This window comes from Helianthus annuus, chromosome 16 (assembly GCF_002127325.2).
Source record: "Helianthus annuus cultivar XRQ/B chromosome 16, HanXRQr2.0-SUNRISE, whole genome shotgun sequence".
Classification (NCBI taxonomy): Eukaryota; Viridiplantae; Streptophyta; class Magnoliopsida; order Asterales; family Asteraceae; genus Helianthus; species Helianthus annuus.
The window spans coordinates 197,591,697-197,612,528 of NC_035448.2; the positions used below are offsets into that span (position 1 = coordinate 197,591,697).

General features: G+C 34.5%; 3 protein-coding genes and 1 pseudogene across 3 annotated transcripts; 2 read left to right on the plus strand and 2 right to left on the minus strand.

Moving 5' to 3' along the window:
- Positions 1–3,604: 3,604 nt before the first annotated feature.
- On the minus strand, positions 3,605–4,246 carry LOC110918016 (annotated as a pseudogene).
- Positions 4,247–4,391: 145 nt separating this feature from the next.
- Positions 4,392–6,127, plus strand: LOC110920340 (protein ALTERED PHOSPHATE STARVATION RESPONSE 1-like). The gene is made up of 2 exons (XM_022164555.1): positions 4,392–4,403; positions 5,711–6,127. Exons 1-2 carry the CDS (start codon positions 4,392–4,394, stop codon positions 6,125–6,127), a joined length of 429 nt encoding a protein of 142 aa, XP_022020247.1.
- A 5,648-nt stretch (positions 6,128–11,775) lies between these two features.
- Positions 11,776–14,196, minus strand: LOC110915328 (tubby-like F-box protein 5). The gene is made up of 5 exons (XM_022160007.2): positions 13,932–14,196; positions 13,176–13,558; positions 12,982–13,069; positions 12,755–12,884; positions 11,776–12,655 (listed from the first exon to the last, which is right to left on the minus strand). Exons 2-5 carry the CDS (start codon positions 13,521–13,523, stop codon positions 12,001–12,003), a joined length of 1,221 nt encoding a protein of 406 aa, XP_022015699.1. The 5' UTR covers positions 13,524–13,558; positions 13,932–14,196; the 3' UTR covers positions 11,776–12,000.
- Positions 14,197–15,974: 1,778 nt separating this feature from the next.
- LOC110918017 (glutathione S-transferase T3-like) lies at positions 15,975–16,807 on the plus strand. Its single transcript, XM_022162411.2, has 2 exons — positions 15,975–16,302; positions 16,382–16,807. The coding sequence occupies exons 1-2, from the start codon at positions 15,975–15,977 to the stop codon at positions 16,777–16,779; spliced, it is 726 nt and encodes a 241-aa protein (XP_022018103.2). The 3' UTR covers positions 16,780–16,807.
- Positions 16,808–20,832: the final 4,025 nt, after the last annotated feature.

Consider the following 20,832-nt stretch of genomic DNA (forward strand, 5'->3'; position numbering starts at 1 on the left):
TTAGAAAATGATCAATGGGGGGCTAAACTCTTACAAGTTGGGATGTTTGAGAGAATTTTTAAAGTTGAGATTATTATCGACTAACAGGTGAAACTCGGGATTATTAAAATCCAATAAACCTAAACTAATTTTGTATGAATGTGTGGTAAAAAAATCAGGATATTCCTAAATTTTTCTTCTAGTTTCGCCACTGATTTATTTTTTGTTCTAAAAACTTATCAGGGGTCGCTCGTTCTAGATTGGTCCCACTTAAGATTAACTAAAGTTTAACTATAGAGTTTCTTATCATCCACACTCAAAACACACTGATTGATAACATTTAAGATCGGACATTTCTTATAAACTATGAAAAGAAAAATATACAAAATGAGATATTTTAAGGTGATACGTTATCAATAGACAATATTCTGTATGTGGAGCATTAAAAACTGTATATGTATGAGAAAAAAAAAGGTGTATCTTCATACATACCAGAACTTGTTCTAAGATCAAATATTGGTTGTTAACAGTAAACGAAGACGTCTCCCCACTTGTGGCCTACTAGTAGAAGACTTGGGTTTTTTTTATGGAAACTCAAGTTCAATTCTCACTTTTGTCATATTGGGGTGGATATAGGCAATAAAGGATTTGGACTAGGCCTTGTATGAGGTTGTCAGTTCGATTCCCGAGCCCAACTGGGTTTTCGTCCCACTGTGTGTCACGCCAGAGTGTTCTGCTCTTGTGGTGGCACAACGATTGTCAAGTGGCAGCCGGCAGTATGGTTGTCCGGGGGAACGCCCAAAAAAGCCAAACTTTGAAGCGTTAAAAAAAATATAGTAAACGTTAAAGTGGGGCAATACGAGGCTCTTGATTTGAAGAACGTGGTAACCTTATACATAAAGTTCACCGTTAAAAAGATATAGTAAACGAAGACGATATACGGTTAACTTGGGTTTGCTTGTTACCCGGAAAGTTTGTCCTTGGCCCAATCGGTCCACGACGCGTCCTTCTCTTCTTCGTCGCTCCGACACACCATCGCGGTTACCGCCAATAGCAGAAGCAACAAAGCTACCTTCTTGTTCATTGTGGATTTGTGAAGTTAGCATAAAAGTGGAACGTGAGAAATCAATTTTTGATAAAAAGTTTTATTTAATAGTGAAGAATTTCTAAACATGGAATGAGGATGGGAGATAGATCGATGAATACGGCTGGCTTAATGTCATGTATACCTAGGTTTCCTCTTTTCCCGCCAACTGTTCTATCTTTCTCTCTCTCACTTGACAGTTGACATACCAATTTCTTTACATTACATTAAAATACACTTTAATTTTGTATTTGCAAGGAATTGACATTAGTTACTATAGGTTTAAATAGGGGGGCAAACGACCCGAACCCAAGCTCGGCTCGTCGGCAGTTTTCCAAGCTCGACTCGTTTATTTAATATATTAAATTAAAAAAAATAAATAATAGACTCGTTTGGGCTCGCGAGCTCAACAAGTGAAGCTCGGACTCATTTACCAACAAGCTTATTTTTAGATTCGGACTCGTCTCGTAAACAAGTTTAAATAAGCTCAACTTGGCTTGTTTGCTAGACAACTTTAAATAAGGGGTAAATGTTATTAAATATTAATAAAAACTCATATTACACTTAAGGCTTGATAAGGCTCGACGAGCCTGACGAGCGTCACATGCCAGGCTCAAGCCCTCAGACTCGATAAATAAACGAGCTATATTTAAGGCTCAAACTCGGCTCGGGCTCGATAAGGCTCGGCTCGTTTGCACCCCTAGGTTTAAACTTGTTATATAAAGACTCTTAAAAATAAGAAGTGTTCAAAGATACAATGGATCATACAAGATGACAGTGACGGACCTTGACCAAAAGTTACGGTTCTAATGCCGTTTGAATGAGGTTAACCGGACTCCGTTTGATACCCTTTGTATGACTTCTTACTTTTAGGAGCCTTTGTATTTGATTCTAAACCAGTTACTAAACGTTATACGAGCCGTATAGAATAATTTGACATGCCAAATATTGGGCCGTATAATGTTATATGGCTCGTATAATGTTATACGGCTCGTATACATAGAAAAATATTAGGTCGTATAACATTCTATACTGGTCGTATAACATTATACGGGTTGTATAGCATTATATGAGGTTTGAGTCGTATAACATTATAAAGGTCGTATAACATTCTATACGGGTCGTATAATGTTATACTCGTATAATGTTATACGGCCCGTATACATAGACAAAAATATTCTCTGACATTTTTTTTATGCAATAATTATTTATACGGCTCGTTTAACTCTATACAAACCGTAAACCGTATATATGTAGGGATGTAAAAATGGGAATAATGAGAGCCTAAATATATAAACATAAATATGCTATGTTGGTGACATAGAGATATACTTTTTAATGAATGTGGCTTTCAAACGGATAAGATATATCCATTTTAATTCCCTAAGATTGTTGTATTAGCAATAATGATCCCCCACGATTCTGTTAAAGACATTAAGCCTCACAAATTTATACAAGTATTTCGACTTTGTTTAATTATTATCGACATTGATTCTGACCGAACATCGGTATCGGCATCGGTACTATCGGAACCGTTACCGATATTCGTTTATATGGTTTTCAATTGATGTAAAAAAACACGTTTAGATATCTTTTTGGGCATATCGCGACTTTTATTTTTGTTTTCTGTTTTGGTTGCTATACCGAGCGTTGATACTGGCACGGTAACGAACTGAACGAAAACCGAACGAAATGATATTTTTAACATTGTGTATACATTACCATTTACATTTTGTTTGAATCAGTTCGCCTCGTCATAGAGCGTGGATAGCATGTGCTAGAATTATAACGAATCAAACTAATATGGATTAAACTCTGGTCGATCACCGCGGCAAACGTGTGTTTAATCCCGTTAGCTTTCATTAAAACCTACCTAACTGCACATCTTGAAGTTTTAAGTGGTAAGTGGAATTTAGTCTACATTTGACCTACCTTATTCAATCAATTGAATACTAATCATCAATCCTTTAATTTCATCATCATACGAGTTAAATGTCATTTTTAGTCCATGTGGTTTAGGCCATTTTGTCGGTTTAGTCTAAATGTTTCATTTTTCGTCTGTGGGTCAAAAAAGGTTTCATCATTGCCATTTTAGTCCACTGGGTTAACTTCATCCATTATTTTTGTTAACGAGAAGGCCAATTCGGTCATTTTATATGGCCGAATTGCCCTTCTAGTTAACAGAATTACATATAATATGATTGAATTGCCCTTCTCGTTAACTAGAAAACATGGATGAAGTTAATCCAGTGGACTAAAACGGCAACGGTGAAACCTTTTGGGACCCACTGGCGAAAAATGAAACCTTTGGACTAAACTGGCAAAATGACCCAAACCACAGAGACTAAAATGGCATTTAACTCTCGTCATGCATTCGAATTTAGGGTTCGTTATAGGCGATTAACGACTTGCAAACCCACGCTATAATAGTTGTTATCGCTTAATGACATGATCAAACCTTTTATTTTAATCAACAAATCATCGCATATATAGGTTAAAGTGTTAAAGTTTAACTATTAGAACTGGACATTACACATGGAATCAGATAAAAGGGGATATTTCTATTTATATAGATAATTGGTCTTCAGCTTCAATGTAACATTTTGAGTGCTTCTTAACCAGCATTGCTGCAATGGAAAGTTGGAAACAAATGATGAGACCTTTTTAGGATATTTGCATCGGGATAAATAGCTTCATGATTGTTCTAGTCAGGTCACTTGTAAATTTTTTTGTCACAAAAAATACGCGCGCAAACATCTATAAATGTAGCATTAGTATTGGAATAGAATCTTTTACAAAAAACACACGCGCAAACACCTAGTGATTTGTTAGCGAAGTGTAGGCGTGAAAAGATGAGCGATATATGAGAAATTTGAGTTAGGAATAATGTGCATGCAGAAGTGAACATTACCTGATGGTTGAAATTAATGCAATCTAGACTAACGTCTGTAGTTGGGGAAAGGGACATTTCCTGACTCGATATGCCTAAGATCTTCAACGAGCACTTGATAATGTCTTTTCACTTCTTCTGCCGATTTCCCACCCACTGCGCGTGCAATGTTTTGCCAACGGTCAGGGGTGTCTCTATCGTATACAGCAAGCGCTTTTTCAAACAATTTGTTCTGCTTAATTAGCTGTCCATGAGGAGCTCGAGCAACTTGATGAGATGGAGCTTGATGCCATATTGCACTCTAAGTTTGGAGGATGTTATCAAGGGATACTCCTTATATACATATAGGAAATAAAGGTGGTGGGGTTTGTCCAGCAAGAAGAATATGATTTTCAAAAGATGAAATAATTCTTATTTTCTTTTACTAAGTTACTAACCATGGATGGATATGTAAGACTGTATAGTGTATAGTTCAAGAACGAGTATCAAAGGTACAACTTCACATCACGACTATATTAACTTTTATTGTTGTGCGTAATATTTTTCGAATTGGATCTCCATTAGGAGACACTGATATAGATAGGGAGAATATATATGTTACAGCTTCGTAAGGTTGTCCTTTTTATGCCTGATTCTAAAGTCTTTTGTTGGATTCTAAGGAAATAACAATGCTATGTCAAGTTTCCACAGGCAAAATGAAAGGTTTGTATTATTAAAAATATAAGTGAAAAAACTGGTGGCGGCGACGATGAAAGTGAGCGAGTCGGAGATTCCAATTCCTTAGGTAAGGAAGGAAGGAATGTTGAATTTTTTTACGAAAAGGAATATTTTACGTAGTGGAGAGAGAGAGAGAGATTGGGGCGGTAAAATGGTTGGGTCCATGTTTTAGGGTAGTGGTGCTAGTAAATCAGGTAGTGGATGGTCTAAGTGATGTGACGGGATTTAGGGTATATGGTTTAAGTAGATGTTAACTCGCTTCTTGATGTTAAAGTTAGTCGGTATGTACGGACATATAAGTTGAAGATTACCTAACTTTTTTTGTTTGGATCTATGTACGGACAAGGATAGAAATATGCGAAAGCTTCTTCTTTAGGTCTACCTACGTAGGATCAGATTCTTGAGGCTTATATTATTCCATTTTTCATATCGATTAGATTTCTTGATGAAAAGTAGGATATTATCAGGAATCTAAGCTATGTTAATACAATTTGACATAATACTATTGCAGTGAAGGACTATCTACCTCTGATACCCTTAATATTTAAGCGCTCTTTAAATGATTTAAGGAATATATACTTTACAATTTGACCATCAAATTGCTCCCTATTGGTAATTCACTAATTTGGTTCAGTTTTAATAGTATGTGATAACATATCTAAGTTGGAGGAAAATCTTCTTTATAGTATAATAACTAGATGGTTGGACTGATTGGGTCGGGTAACATGTCAAAACGGGTTTGAATAGGGCAACTTTTAGCACAAGTAAAAAATATATAGGGTAAATTACTTTTTGAGTCCCTGTGTTTTATGTGTTTTAACTAGTTGAGTCCAAAAGCAAAAAGTTTAACGACCTGAGTCTCTATAAGCATTTTCTTTAACCATTTGAGTCCAAATTTCTAACTCTGTTAGATTTTTTTTGTTAAATTGTGTTAAATGACCAAATTACCCCTATAATTAAAAAATAAATATCTCTCTCTCTCACTCTTTGGTTTTCTCCTTCTCTCTGTTATAGTCTACTCTCTCATTTCTAAACTCTAGATCTGCTCATCTCATATTTCATTCTCTAACTCTCAAAACCTAAACCACCTCCATCCCACCACCACACCTCCACCATCAAAACCACCGTCGCCACTGTACATCCACCGTCACCACCACCACTACACCGTCACCACCACAAAACCCATCACCGCTACACCTCCACCATCAACACCACCGTCGCCGTCGCCACTGCACCTCCACCGTCACCACCATTACACCGTCACCGCCACAACACCCACCACCGCTACACCTCTACCGTCACCACCATCACCACTGCACCTCCATCAACACCTCCACACCTCCACCATCAACACCACAACACCCACCACCGCTACAGTGGATGATCAGATCTTTGGGGGTTTTGTTCTTCAATTGGTTTCTGACGAAATTAGGTGTAATGGCTGCAAAATTAACTGAATTTATGAGGGATAAGTTGAAGGAATAATAAAAAGATTACAAATGTTGGATGTGTGAAGAAGATGATGATACCAGGTGAGGGGCAGATGGTTGTAGCAAGATCTTGAAGAAGGAAGGATTCTGTCGATGAGCCATTCAAAGTTTGCACAGATTCAAGAGTGGGTATAGTATTGATTGTATGCATCTTTCTATTTGATGAACAATTTGGAATTGAATTGGGTGTTTATATTTCTTCATACTGGAGAATAAAATGATACCATTCAGTGATATTTTGAGTTGAAATAGAGAAAATCATGCTCAAACACATCAATTAATTACCTCTTGTGTCTCTGTTCTGCAATTTTGCTTTAAACCAGTTAGTTACATTTGATTGCTTCAATATTGGCTTAATGAAAATCTGTTCTTCATTGCTTCAATCAATTGAACTTGTTCTTCATCGATTTGTTAATTGACTATTTGATTTAGTGATAGTTAGATACTTGATTTTTTGATGACTAGGATTAAACAGAGTTAGAAATTTGTTGATAATAATAATAATAATAATAATAATAATAATAATAATAATAATAATAATAATAATAATAATAATAATAATAATAATAATAATAATAATACAGGGGTATTTTAGTCTTTTAATGAAAAACTAACAGAAAATCTAAACAGAGTTAGAAATTTGGACTCAAATGGTTAAAGAAAATGCTTATAGGGACTCAGGTCGTTAAACTTTTTGCTTTTGGACTCAACTAGTTAAAACCCATAAAACACAGGGACTCAAAAAGTAATTTACCCAAATATATATATATATTGGTTATGATTGTAGCTTTGAAAAAAAAAATCTATTTAGGATCTTGTATGCTTACAAATTGACTTTGTGTCATGCACTCACGCCCAACCCTTTTGACCCATTCCCCTTTTAGCTAAAGGGCTGATTGACAACTTTTGAATGATTAAGTGTTGAACCAGTAAAAGGAAAAGGAATGAACCATTAAGAGTCCGTATAATAATCATTCAGAGACAAATGTCTGATCAATTCAGATTAGAGGTCTTAACCATTCAGACTTTGTATAATGCTTAACCATTCAGACGCAAACGTCTGAACCATTCAAACATCTGCTCGTGAAACAAACAATCTGAACCATTAAGTGTTGAACCAATAAGAGGTTTGAAACATTAATAGTCTTATTAAGAGCTAAACAAACAGCCCCTAACTCTTTTTTCATTTGACTCGTGTTAGGTAAAAACATTCCAAATCGATCTATTCATGAGTAAATGGGTGGAAATATCACTTCTCTAAGGAATAGCATTGGCCGAGATATGACATAAAAAATGTGAAAGATGATTCCTAACACATGGTTCTCCTTTAGGTTTGTAATCTTTCTGATATTTGGAACATTTATCATATCCAAAAATATACCCGAAAAGTAATGATTCCGTGTTACTTTGTTTTGCTCACTCGTTACCATCAAAATATAGTTTTTATGTAGCGTTTTTTGTTTTTAGTAACTTGATGTTGATTCGTGATGCGTTGTACAATAATTGGTACCTGATCTTGAACCGGAAAACTTTTGCGAATCTCTTATCTAAGAAAACCAAGTAAAAAAGACCAATGAACCAAAAAAAGATTTACTAACAATATTAAGTATATCGTGTAGGGGTGTTTATAAACCGATGAAACCAATCAAACCACCCAAACATAAGCAAATTGACTTTTCAACTGGTTTGAGAATAATACGGATCATGTTTTGTGGTTTAAAAAACCAGGCTTGATGGTTCAGTTTACAGTTTGGAACTTCAAAGCGACTGTGCGTGGCCGTTTATCTTTATTTATTTAATTATTTTTTGTTTTGAAACGAGTTGACGCTAAGCCGCGCGTTGCTGCGGGTGTTGATTATGAATGTCTTTAGCATCGATATTAGAGATGTGAGTTCATCAAAGCATATTAACGATCCAAACAAATCTAAAAACTTTAAACCAATTTATCAGACATTTGGCCAATATTTCAATTGTTGCTTCTTAGAAATAATATTTATCATATTGCATAATAGAAAACAAAAGGTTGTGAGTAAATAATTCCAAATGTTAACCTTTCAACTGCATAACTTTCATTTTTAGTTTCTTCATTGCAGAAATGTTACCCATCATTGATAAATAAACCAAAAATAATCAAGATTAATTTAGATAATAATGACCATAAGTCCATTCTAATATTATTGATCAACAGCAAAATTATTATAGTTTCCATCAAAGTCAATCGACAATAGTAAAAAAAATTACAGTTGCAATCAAAGTCATTTTATTCATTTTGGTTTCTGTGAATCGGTAAAGGGGCATCTATGTATCAATTGATTTCACTTTCATACCATGCCCTACAAAAGAATACGATTATTAGTTTTCTAGAATCCAGATTTCTAATTTTGTTTTGATGACCAAAACTTACTCGTTATCATTGGAAGATCAAAAACCCATAATTGAAAGAATTTTTTTAATGATGTCAGACAACTACATAAAACAAAACTAAAAATTTAGTGTTTGCAAAAATAAATTGAACAATATGAATGATGATCTTTAAACGTACAAATAGGTTAACATAAAGTTTTGATTCGTTTTGGTAGTCTCTGGATACTGGTTAGTAATCCACGGCAAATAAAAAAGAACCAAACATCAAAGTTTGTTAATAGTAGATCTGTCAAGAAATTCAAGTTTACAAATCGGAACGGAATCACGGTTTCGAGCAAAGCCTACTATTTGATACGAAACAAATACGACCAAGATTTCTAAAATAAACCACGGTAAATCAAAAAACGAATCAATAGTCAGTGCAAGTTTAAAAATCGGAATCGGGATCACAGTATTACGCTAAGCTTACTATTGGTATGTCACAAATACAACCAAGATTTCAAATATAAATTGATTTTCGATAATCAATTCTTTGGACAACCGAATACTCCCTTCCATTTATCGGGTCTGATGTCGGAACCAAAAGAATCAACTCGACTTGAAACGCATGTAAAACACATACTATCGCCAGGGTATAACTTGCAGCAACGTGTTCATCTACCCTTTGATCGTTAATTTTAATTTCATGAATAACATTAAGAATACATACAATATCCTTTGATTGATTTCCGTTTCTTTATCACAATTTGTATTGAACTTTTTTGTTTAAAAAAGAGGGTTCTTAAAACAATAAAATAACACCTTTGATTGAATTTGAGGAACACATGGGATTTGAGACAACTGAAATAAAAAAGGGTTGTAAAATTTTAATAAAAAACAATTGATCAAATATGAGATTTCCTTGTAAAAGACCAATTAAAGAAATTAATGTTTACTGACAAATTTTGTTTCTAAATGGAGATGGTTACTGTTGGGGAGTCGAAGTCGGTGTGTAATATTTGAAGAATGTAGTTCAGGTTAATTAAATGAATATGATTTGCATGGCGTCATCTATTTAGATTCTGATGCGGTGCCTTCCGAAAGAAAAGAAGCAGCAAAACGGCATGGAAGGGATTCGAACCTGCATCTTTTGGTTGATACGATTTCATTTTGAATTGAATTTGCCTTCTAGAAGCAAACAGGGAAAAGAAAAAAGCAGCAAAAAATGGTATCTAATAGAATCGAACCGGCGTCTCTAGTTTGTTGTAGAGATGCATCAACCAGTGAACAGACATGTTTTTTTGTTACGTTTTCCATTTAATTAATAGATATGAACGCGCGTGTCTAAGTATAATATTCTAATCGACGCAACTTTTAAACGAAAAGTTATGACCCAAGTTGTTTTTTGTAGGGTTATATAATATGTATGCATATTAAATTAACGAGTAAATTGTCAAAATCGTCCCTGAGGTTTGGGCATGTTTGTCAGTTTCATCCGAAACAACTCTTTTGTACCTTATTGCCTTTCACTTTTGGGAATTTTTGTTATTTTTATCCAAATGGCTAACTTTTTTTTTTTTGCCAAAATTGTCCCTAAGATTTGGGATCTTTTGCCATTTTCATCCAAATGTCTCACAGAAAAAACAAAGCAAATTAGATTTTTGGATGAAAATGGCAAAAAATCTCAAAGGTGAAAGGCAATATGGTACAAAAAAGTTATTTTGAATGAAAATATAAAACTGGCAAACATACCCAAACCTCAAGGACGATTTTGGCAATTTACTGGATCAATTTACTAATTTTAAAAGTTAGTACAGCCTAATGATTTTGAATTAGCTTTTAAAAGCGGGTTCAAACTAAACTGTTATAGCTGGCCTGACTAACCCAGTCAACGCAGTCCCTTTGGTTTTGAGGTTTTTTGTTTAGTTCATTTTTTTTGTTTAATTTGAATTACTTTATTGTTCAAGGTGGAGGGAGTCCTTTAATCACTTTATGGTGTTTGAGTTATTATCTAGTCAATAACATCATGTCATGTCAAGTCCCTATTTCACTCCTTATTTTGCACTCAATCACTGGCAATGGTCAAACACATGAAGAGTGGTAAAGAATTTAAAAAAAAAATTGTGATTGGTTGAAACTTGAAAGGGGTTGGGACCCACCATTAAACCCCCCTCTCTCCTCCTTCCCTCCTCTTCCCGCATCAGTGAGTAGTCACCGCCCTCACACTCACCGAAAGCGTCGTCAGCATCCATTCACCGATCGGTGAATGTGACTCCCTGAGTGATTACCCGAAACGATACCGACCACCCTTATTCCATTATACTTTTCAAATTCATCTATCTTTTATATAAATAACTAGTATTTAGGACCCGCGCTTTGCGGCGGAACTCTTAAACTAAACAAACAGTCGACGTAAAAACGTTGAACCACACACGCGCGTTGCAGTATGTTAACTTGCAAAAATTAGACCGAAACATAAAACACAAAAAAGAATAACTAAGTTGACTTAGAACTCGCGCATTGCGGCAAGGCCGTTAAACCACAAAACAAAATAACGTAAAACTTTGAACCACACACGTGCGTTGCAGGGTGTTAACTTCCAAAATTTAGACTGAAACGTAAAATAATAAATTTGTAAAAGATGAAAACTAAGCATTGAGGTAAAAGATGAAAAATGTTTTGAGACAATGTTATTATAGACAAAACCTATAGGGTGAAAAGTGTAAAAAAAAATATTACAACTCTTACTCACTAAACAAAAAGCTACAGTTAGCAAAAGTATGAAGAAAATAATCATGCATTACCTAATTGTACATAAAGTATATAGTCACTTGTACAAAATTGAACAGTGTTATCAACTCACAAAACTTTTTTGTGAATTAATAGAGGGGAAATCTGTATTTTAATTTTCAGTTAATACAATATTAGTTTTTTTTTTTTTTTTTTGTAATACTTTAATATTATACTTACAAAGTCATTTGATTTTCTGGACCGGTTATAACGGTCCAGCAAGTGAACCCGTTAGAACAACTGATTAGATAACAAGTAGTCTGGTTTTCAAAACATTAGCTTATGTCAAAAACTAACATGTTTCCTCGTTTGAAGTTGACAGCTTTTTGTGGAAAAAACTCCAGATACAATACGTTTCAGAAAAAATGGGTCGTAACGAATAATAAAGCTACCTGTTTTGACTTTTCGAGTCAACCATACTAACCTCAGGTATCGTCTGTCTAATAATCAATCAGTAGACAAGGAGTTGATACCACACAAGATGCCAAGAAACACACTGCAAAAGAGTTGCTATAGCAAATAACATATTTGTCGAAATTAGAACAGCTACATAAGAAACTAGTCGATTGTGCTGCTAACATTATCAAGCTTATAACATATAGCAATGCTAGACAATTCTTCCACACATGCATTATCAAGACTCTGTGTGTGTGAAACAAGTAACCAAATAAAAACAACCCGACCAGGCTCACATCAAGATGATGATGTCATTCGCACGCGGGTTTTGTATCAAAGCTGCTGAGACAGATCGCAAAAGCTTGGAATGCAGAAAGAGGGTACCGATAATCCATAGTGAAAATATCTTTACCGATTTTCCCAAATTGCAAAATCACTTTATCTTGCTCTGCAGCCGACACATTATGAGACGGGTCAACAGAAGCGACAAGCTGGAAGTTCTTCACCGATGCTACGGTCACACGCCCTTTGAAATTCAAACACCAGCATTGTAATTGCTCATGCCACCTAGGCGCTTTGTTTTTAAGCGTCAGAGGATCAAAACAAATGGGGCTCGATGAAGATGAGGTGGCATTCAAATCTTTGCTTTTTAAAGAAGGTGACGAGGGCGAGTGTTTGTCATCAAAAGAGTGTGGGAAAGATTTTGGTGTGGGGGCGGTGCCCCCTTCTTGAATTGAGGAAACGGGTATAGAATGCATTATACAGTTCATTCGTCTGGGACCACGCGTGCGTAAGACGTTGAGTTCGTACGAGATGGTGGCTATGCTATAGCTACATGCCGGTACTCTAGGAGATACTTGTTTCTTATGAAATCTTTGACTTGATCGGTTAAGATTATGTTGAATCGCTGCATCAGTTGGTGGTTGGGTGTCGTATATCGTGAACTTGGTTCCGAGGAAATTTGACCTGTTTTTTTTAAAAGATCGTTATACAAAAATGATTCACGAACCAAAATGGATGTTAAACCGTAAACGATATATGCAGTTGTCAGAACTTAAAACTTGCCTTAATTTGCCAACGTAAGTAGAGCTAGCTCGAGAAAAATCATCGGAAACTAACGAGAGCGCAAATTCTGTACTTGTCGCCTTTCTGATTTTCTTTGCTGCCAGCAGCAGTTTATCACTTTCACCTTCGGCTGTCGATCATAAGACTTGTAACAGTCAGACAAATACGCAAAATTGCTAAGTATATTATATATAGAACAAAAAAGTATAGAGTTCATGATGACTCACATGGGGTCAACCCGAAGTACAATCGGTGTATCGAAGTTGCTCTATCTCTTTTTATGTAACACTGAATCAGAGCATCTCGAGGTCCCGGCTATTATCAAAAAACACATTTTTTTATTCAGAAAAATCAACATAAAACGATATAACCAACAGTTTCACATCAATAATGAATAATCATCAAAAGTTTAGAACCTCACCTGTTTCAATGAGATTGGAAAAGTCAACCTCCCACATTCTTCAGGAGTCTTGACAATCTCCTTAGTAATATCCCTCCACGACTTACAAACCGACGCGCAATAAACAACAACAGTTCTCGCAGGCCACGTAGTCTCGCTCTCTTCGATCCTACGAATTATATCCAACAGCAATTCCGGAGGCAAGTTCGCCCACTGACCTTGATCTACCAGCTCCACCGGAGCTACATCCGGCGCAATATGAGACCTCGTTCGACTCCTCCAGTGTCTCCCTTCAATCCCTCTCCTCGACATACTCCCGATCCCATCCCGCATCTCTCTCAGCTCGCGCACAAGTCCTTTGAATGACATCTTTATAACTGATCATGCCAATCCAAACACCTTCCCTAAAATCATAAAAATAAGAGTAAATCTGTGAACTTTTGTTATTATTTTAATATTTTTATGAATATACTATGTATATAGATCTGAGCAGACGACTCCAGTCACTAAAAGTCTACGGCAAAATATCTCAAAATTTGACTGAAATTAAGTCAAAATTAACATATATTCTAAGAAATTTCCACCATAATTTGAGGCTTCTTCTTCTTATTATTATTATTAACAACATAAATCATATATTCATAAAATATGCTACAAACTAACCTAAAATCTCACTGTGACAAATTAGGTTTTTTCAAAATGCAACAAAATTAAACAATCTAGAGTGAAATTAACACAATAAACAGCACATAAACAGCATAATAAACAATGACAGACCTTAAAAAATCGATCGAATTGATGCAGAAATAGTCGAATAATGCGTTTCAGATCGAACAATCAAACGCAGATCGTGGTGAAATCTGAGAAGTTAGGGTTAGAGTAGAAGAGGAGATCGTGATGAATGTTTTCCGATCATGGAAACGCAGCCATTGCCACCGTACAAACCGCCGTAAACTCCGGCGAACGACGGAGATAAACCACTCGTTTTGAGGCCTGAAATGTGTGAAATATTATTTTTGAGGCTCTCAAAAATATGCACCTCGAGATGCTCTTATTATTATTATTATTATTATTATTATTATTATTATTATTATTATTATTATTATTATTATTATTATTATTATTATTATTATTATTATTATTATTATTATTATTATTTTAAGTTTAAATATTTATTATTTTTTATTTTTAAGTTAAAATATTTGTTATTTTTTATTTTTAAGTTAAAATATTTGGAATAAATCCAATGTAGCTTTATGGTTAGATAATGGTTAGTGAAATATAAATATGCTCCATGTGTGTGTACTATACCAATATATTAAAAATATTGTGTGCTTTGTGTGATTTGTTCATTACCTTTTTCCTACCTTGTAAAGTGTATGAGTTTTTAATTTTTTATTGGTGGTTCATGTGATTTTGGAACATGGTTTGGTTTATGTTTTAGTTGTAATGATTTATGTGTTTGTTAGATGTTTTATGATTAGGAAGTTTGTGGTTTTGGATGGTTAGAGATGAAAGGTAAGTTTGAGAGTAATGTGTTGTAAAGTTAAGATTGTTTCAGAGTAAAATTATTGAACTATGTATATGCAGTTACTTATCTATATGGTCATTTTTTTGTCTCTAACTCTTAGTTTTATTAAGTATACAAAGGAAGCCTAGTGATAAGTGAAATAGAAGCCTAATTATTGATGTATGGATTTATCGTAAAGATCAGTGTCTCAGTTTTGTTTTGGGATTTGTATAAGTGTGAAATGGTGGTACAAGGCTAATGTTGGTCGAGTCGTGCACAAACCTTGTACGATTAATGGCATGCTCAGGTCGTGCATCGATTGTCTGAATATCACGAGTTATATGTCTCTCTCACATCTTTTTAAATAACTCACACTCCTATACTTTGACTGATTATAACATAAATAAAAGGAGATCACTGCCTACACAGCTAAACAAGTGAAAAGATAAAGAGTGATCACTACTTAAACAAGTGAAAATTATAGGACTCCTTTACATTGTGTGAAAAGATAAAGAGATGATCGCTACTTAAATAAATTAAAAAATTATAGGATTCACTTTACATTTTAAAAAGGAATGCCCTTCTAGAAAAGAAACGTTGTACATGATGATTTCTACCTATTTAGAGAAAAATCTAGTGAAAAACAACTTTTATGAAAGGTCAATGAGTGAATATTAGTTGTTAGTTAACACTAGTCCAAACTACTAGAAATCTCTATGTTTGTATAATATTTCTATAACCTCAAACTCCTTACTTATCATTAGTCAACTACAAGCTTTCATAAGAAATATTTCCCAACAAACAGGGAGTTTTTAAAGATAGTAACTAAATATACAAAAGAAAATATTCACTCCATCTATGTTCTTAGACTGCGGGGTATGGGGCGGGAGTTTGGGCGTGGGTGGGCTGAAAACGCCCTAGCCACCACCCCGGGTGGTCATGGGTTTGAGCGTGGCCCTTGGGGCATGGGTTTCAAGCCGGGCGTGGGGCGGTCTGGTCAAGGTGACATGGCGGGCTCTAATTGGACAAACCAAAAGAAGCCGTTGGGCTAGCCGTTGGGCTAGCCGTTGGCCAACGGCTATTTAAAAAAAAACAAATACAATTTAATTTTTCCACTATAAAACCTCACAATTTCTTCCATTTTTTTACCACATTCATCTTCAATCTCCATCTACAAAACGAAAAAAATGCATCCTCATAACCGTCCTTTTGACCCGAACAACCCGTATGCATACCAAGAAAATAATCCTAGCCCACCACCCACTCGTCCAATGGCTCGTCCATTTTTCATACACTCTTCTATGCCTGACATGGCGGGTTATGCATCGTATATCGGGAATCGTGTGTTTACTAACTTCCCACACACCGACGATTCGATACCTACCCCGTTTACACAATCGCCCATCGACCTTTCACCAACCTCCATCGACCTTTCACAAAACGAAACCGTCCCCGAAACTCAACCACCCAACGATGGTCCTTCCGCACCCCAACCCATAAAAAAGAGAAGCCATAAGAAAAAAACCGAGGCGGATAAAGCACTTGAAACCATCAAGCGAAAACAACTAAAATGGACCGTTCCTGAAGAACTTGCATTGGCGAGGGGTTGGTTTCAACAATCTCAACATTCAACTTTAGGTATTCTTAAACTTTGTTTTTATTGATGTTTTTTTTATATAACTTTGTAATATATTAAATTTTGTTTTTATAAAAACAGGAAATTCTCAACATCGAACCCATTTGTGGCAAGGGGTTAGTAAAATATTCCATGAAGAATTGGGAAAAGAGGTTTATCGTGAAAACGATAGCTTATCCTCGAAGTGGACCGAGATAAGCACCCAACTTACAAAATATAGTGGTTTTTTAAATAAAGCAAAACAAAACCCAAAAAGTGGTGAAACCGAAGCCGACATTGTGACGAATGCATTGCTTCAATTCAAGACAAATGTGGGGACCGACTTCCGTTTCATGCATTGTTGGGAGATTTGTAAGTTTCATCCAAAGTGGGCGAATATCCCCAGTGGTAGCGAAAGCAACACGTCTTCCAAAAGGTCGAGGGCCTCGTCCCAATCTGATGCACGAGATCAAGAGATTGAGGACCTTTTAGATGATTAGCCAAGCCCAAACCGGCCTGAGTATGGAAGAGATGCCACAAAAAGGCGTGCTCAAAAATCAAGATCTGCTACGGCATCACCTTCAGCTGGGAGTTCACTCTTGCATAGAGGAATATACAGCGACCAGTTGGATGCCATTTCATCCAAGTTGGATACATTCAACGTCTTCCAACAACAAAGGGTCGAAATTCGGAAGAGCAAAGAAGCTAGAGATGCCGCTAGAGAAGCCGAGAGACAAAGACGGGAGGATTTGAAAATTCTATCCCAGCCGATTGATCACCTAAAGGGTGACGAGTTGGAAATAGTCTTGGAGATGAGAGAAGAGATAAAAAACAAATATAAACGTTAGGAAATTTTTTTATGTAATTTTTTTATGTAATTTTCTTTAATTTTTATGTAATTTTCTTTAGAGTTAATTACACAAATGGGTCCTGTGGTTTATACATAATTTCGCCTTTGGGTACTAACTTATTTTTTTAACAGGTTTAGGTTCTATGGTTTCAATTTTGTAACACCTTTGGGTACTAACACCAAAATTAGTTAATTAATGACTAAAATACCCTTGCATTTTTTTAAGTTTATCAATGTAACACATTTGGGTACTAACACCTAATTTTATTTAAGTTTAAATCAATTTTACAAAATCTATTTATTTTTTTATTTTCATCTTTTTATTATATCTCTTAATTAACATAAACTCTATTTATTTTTTTATTTTCATATTTTTATTAAATTTCTTATTTAACATAAAATCTACTTGTTACAGAAGTATTTTTTAATAGATTTTTTAAATAAATTCTATTAGCTATATAGTTGTATGTAAATTAAATTTCTTACTAGTTTTAAATAATATAAACCTTACTCGTTTTGAATTTTGGATATATATGATTGATAATAATAATAATAATAATAATAATAATAATAATAATAATAAATATCTTTCATGTAAAAAAAATTCAGCCATTTTTAACTCGTTTTTTGTTCATTTACATTTTACTATTTTAGAAAGATATTTAATTTACATAAAATCTACTAGTTGCACCAGTAAAATCTACTAGCTATATAGTTTTAAGTAAATTAAAAAGCTATTTTACAAAAAAAAAAAAAAAAAAAAACAAGCTAAAAAAAGGCTTAAATTTTTTTAGTTTTATCTAAAATACCTAGCTATATAGTTTTATCTAAAATACCTAGCTATATAGTTTTATGTAAATTAAATATCTTTCTAAAATAGTAAAATGTAAATGAACAAAAAAATGAGTTAAAAAAAGGCTTAAATTTTTTACATGAAAGATATTTATTATTATCAATCATTTCAATCCAAAATTGAAAACAAAAATTTAATTTACATAAAACTATATAGCTAGTAGATTTTATTTAAAAAATCTATTTAAAAAAATACTGGTGTAACAAGTAGATTTTATGTTAAATAAGAAATTTAATAAAAATATGAAAATAAAAAAAAATAAATAGAGTTTATGTTAATTAAGAGATATAATAAAATAATGAAAAAAAATAAATAGATTTTGTAAAATTGATTTAAACTTAAATAAAATTAGGTGTTAGTACCCAAATGTGTTACATTGATAAACTTAAAAAAATGCGAGGGTATTTTAGTCATTAATTAACTAATTTTGGTGTTAGTACCCAAAGGTGTTACAAAATTGAAACCACAGAACCTAAACCTGTTAAAAAAATAAGTTAGTACCCAAAGGCGAAATTATGTATAAACCAGAGGACCCATTTGTGTAATTAACTCTTTTCTTTAATTACAAAGAGCCCAAAGGGCCCAGCCGGGTCAGCCCAGCGAAGCCCACCAAACCCACGCCTCCAAACCCCCGCCCCACCATACCCTGTTTTAATGTGGGTCACCCCATGTCTGCCACCCAAGCCACGTGTCATCAAATGCCCCAACTCAAGCCCAATCCCCGTCCCACCATACCCCGCAGTCTTACATAAATTGTTATGGCGTAGTTGTGTTGTTTTAGGTTACTTATTTAATGACTTTGGTACAAGTATTATAACCTACAATATGCATTTGATGTTTTTGTTAAACTATGTGGCTACAAGTCAAGATCTTACAACTTTTATGAAACTTCTTGAAACTTTAAGGATATTATATCTTATTTTATTTCGACACAACATGGCATTAAATATCTTTCTAAATAATGTGTGCTTGAAAAGTGAATGTCACGTGCCTCCTAAAGTGTCTCGTAATTGAGTGTCACATGCCTCCTAAAGTGTAAGGTAATTGATATTTTCTCTAAGAGTGTAGTCTTGTGTTTGGGTTATTAATATTTCCTCAAGGAATATAGTCTTGGATCAAGTATGTGTGGTTGCAAAAGTACCATCTTTTTTTTTTTTTTTTCTTTTTTGCAAAAGTACCATCTAAATAACCTATTTGAAGTATGTGTGTTTGGGTGATTATGTGCAAGTACCATCTAAATTACCTATTTGAAGATTTGAATATTGGTTGATTTGAGTTTCGTATGTGTTAAGTCATCATTTTTTATAAATAAATCTATTAAGCATTATGAGACGAATATATACTTGATTTGGATATTTAAGTCCGCATGCAGTGTAGCCTTACAATGAAACAACCGGAACGAGGCTTATATTAAGTGTTGGGATTTTGCATGTCATACGGTAACCACACAACTCTTTTGGCTTATCAGGATATTGTAGCCTATACATGCTCCATTGTAACCCTACATTTTTTTTAAATGTTTTCAAGTATTTTTTTTTTAGGTTTGGAACTTTTATTTATACATTTAATGTTGTGTATAATATTTATTGTATACTTCCGCACGACACATACAAGAAAGATTTTTAAATTGTCAATTCTCGTTATGTTCTGATCATACGTTCTCTAAGGGGGCAGGGGTGGTTATCAGTCACCACCCATTTATCACTCACAACATCCAATCAATTTTCGTCATGTCATCAACCATTATTCCATCACTCACAACCTTTTTTAGTGGAAATGCCCATCACTCACAACACACAACATCCAACAATAAACCCTCACATCCCCTCAGAATCTTCCATTTATCACGCGTTAAGTTTATCACGGGAATTATGTTTCACGCGTTAAGTTTGAAGGGTGGCAGTGGTTTGTTTGATTTTATCACGCGTGAAACTCATATATCACGGGGAAATTATACCCCACCCCGGGTCCCCTAAGTCTTGCACTAAAACATAAGGGTGGTCATCTCCCTTAAGAAGAGTTAAACTTTTTTCTTTTAAATATAAAAACAAAAAAAAATTATGATTGTTTGAAAAGAGTGGTACCCACTATTATCCAACTCTCTCTCATCTTCCCTCTTCGGTCACCGATTACACTTAATTACCTCACTCAATCACCTCACTTCGCCTACCCACTCGTTCACCCTAAACTAAACTACAGAAAGTACAATTATTTAAAAGTAATAAATCAAATATTTGATGATAAAAGTGGTTCGAACGGGTGAATGCGCCAACTGATAGGTGGTTCGGCTATCTGATCTGATTGAGGTAGTTGAGTTGGGTTGGGTTGGGTGGGTGTTTTGATGGAAAGTAAGCAATGGGTCCGAATCCAGGTGTGTGTTTTAAGCATGGGACCCACATATTGGTCCCACCATGTGAAGCCTAGATTTGCACACGTGCACCTTATCTCTAAAATTTCTTTGAAATTTTTGAAAGTGAGATTATTTACTTTTTTGTACCCTCATATATCACAGATATACATAGGCACCCCTATGCTTCATCACTGAATTGGATGTAGATATTTAATGATAACAAGAAAATGCACCACCTATTTAGACATTTTACACTATGAGTGTAACTTTACATAAAAAGTAAAGTGTAAATTGCTGTTTACCTAAATTAATAAAACTTTTAATAAAATATTATGAATATATGTATCATTATGTATAATTTTTTATTATTATTTAAGATATTTAGTACTTGTTATTATTATTTTTATAAACTAGCAAAATCTAGTACGAAGCGTAAAATGAAATGTTAAAACGTTGAACCACACACATGTTATGTCGTGTTAACTCGCAAAAACGAAAAA

What these genes read in the sequence shown, in the direction of transcription:
- LOC110915328 (XM_022160007.2), bottom strand. Translation starts at nt 13,523, where the DNA reads ATGTCATTCAAAGGACTTGTGCGCGAGCTGAGAGAGATGCGGGATGGG. An exon ending in GTACTTCGGGTTGACCCCAT is followed by an intron (nt 12,885 to 12,981) that starts GTGAGTCATCAT and finishes TATGATCGACAG; the next exon opens with CCGAAGGTGAAAGTGATAAA. An exon ending in ACTTACGTTGGCAAATTAAG is followed by an intron (nt 12,656 to 12,754) that starts GCAAGTTTTAAG and finishes TAAAAAAAACAG; the next exon opens with GTCAAATTTCCTCGGAACCA.
- LOC110918017 (XM_022162411.2), top strand. Translation starts at nt 15,975, where the DNA reads ATGGCGGGTTATGCATCGTATATCGGGAATCGTGTGTTTACTAACTTC. An exon ending in ATCTCAACATTCAACTTTAG is followed by an intron (nt 16,303 to 16,381) that starts GTATTCTTAAAC and finishes TTATAAAAACAG; the next exon opens with GAAATTCTCAACATCGAACC.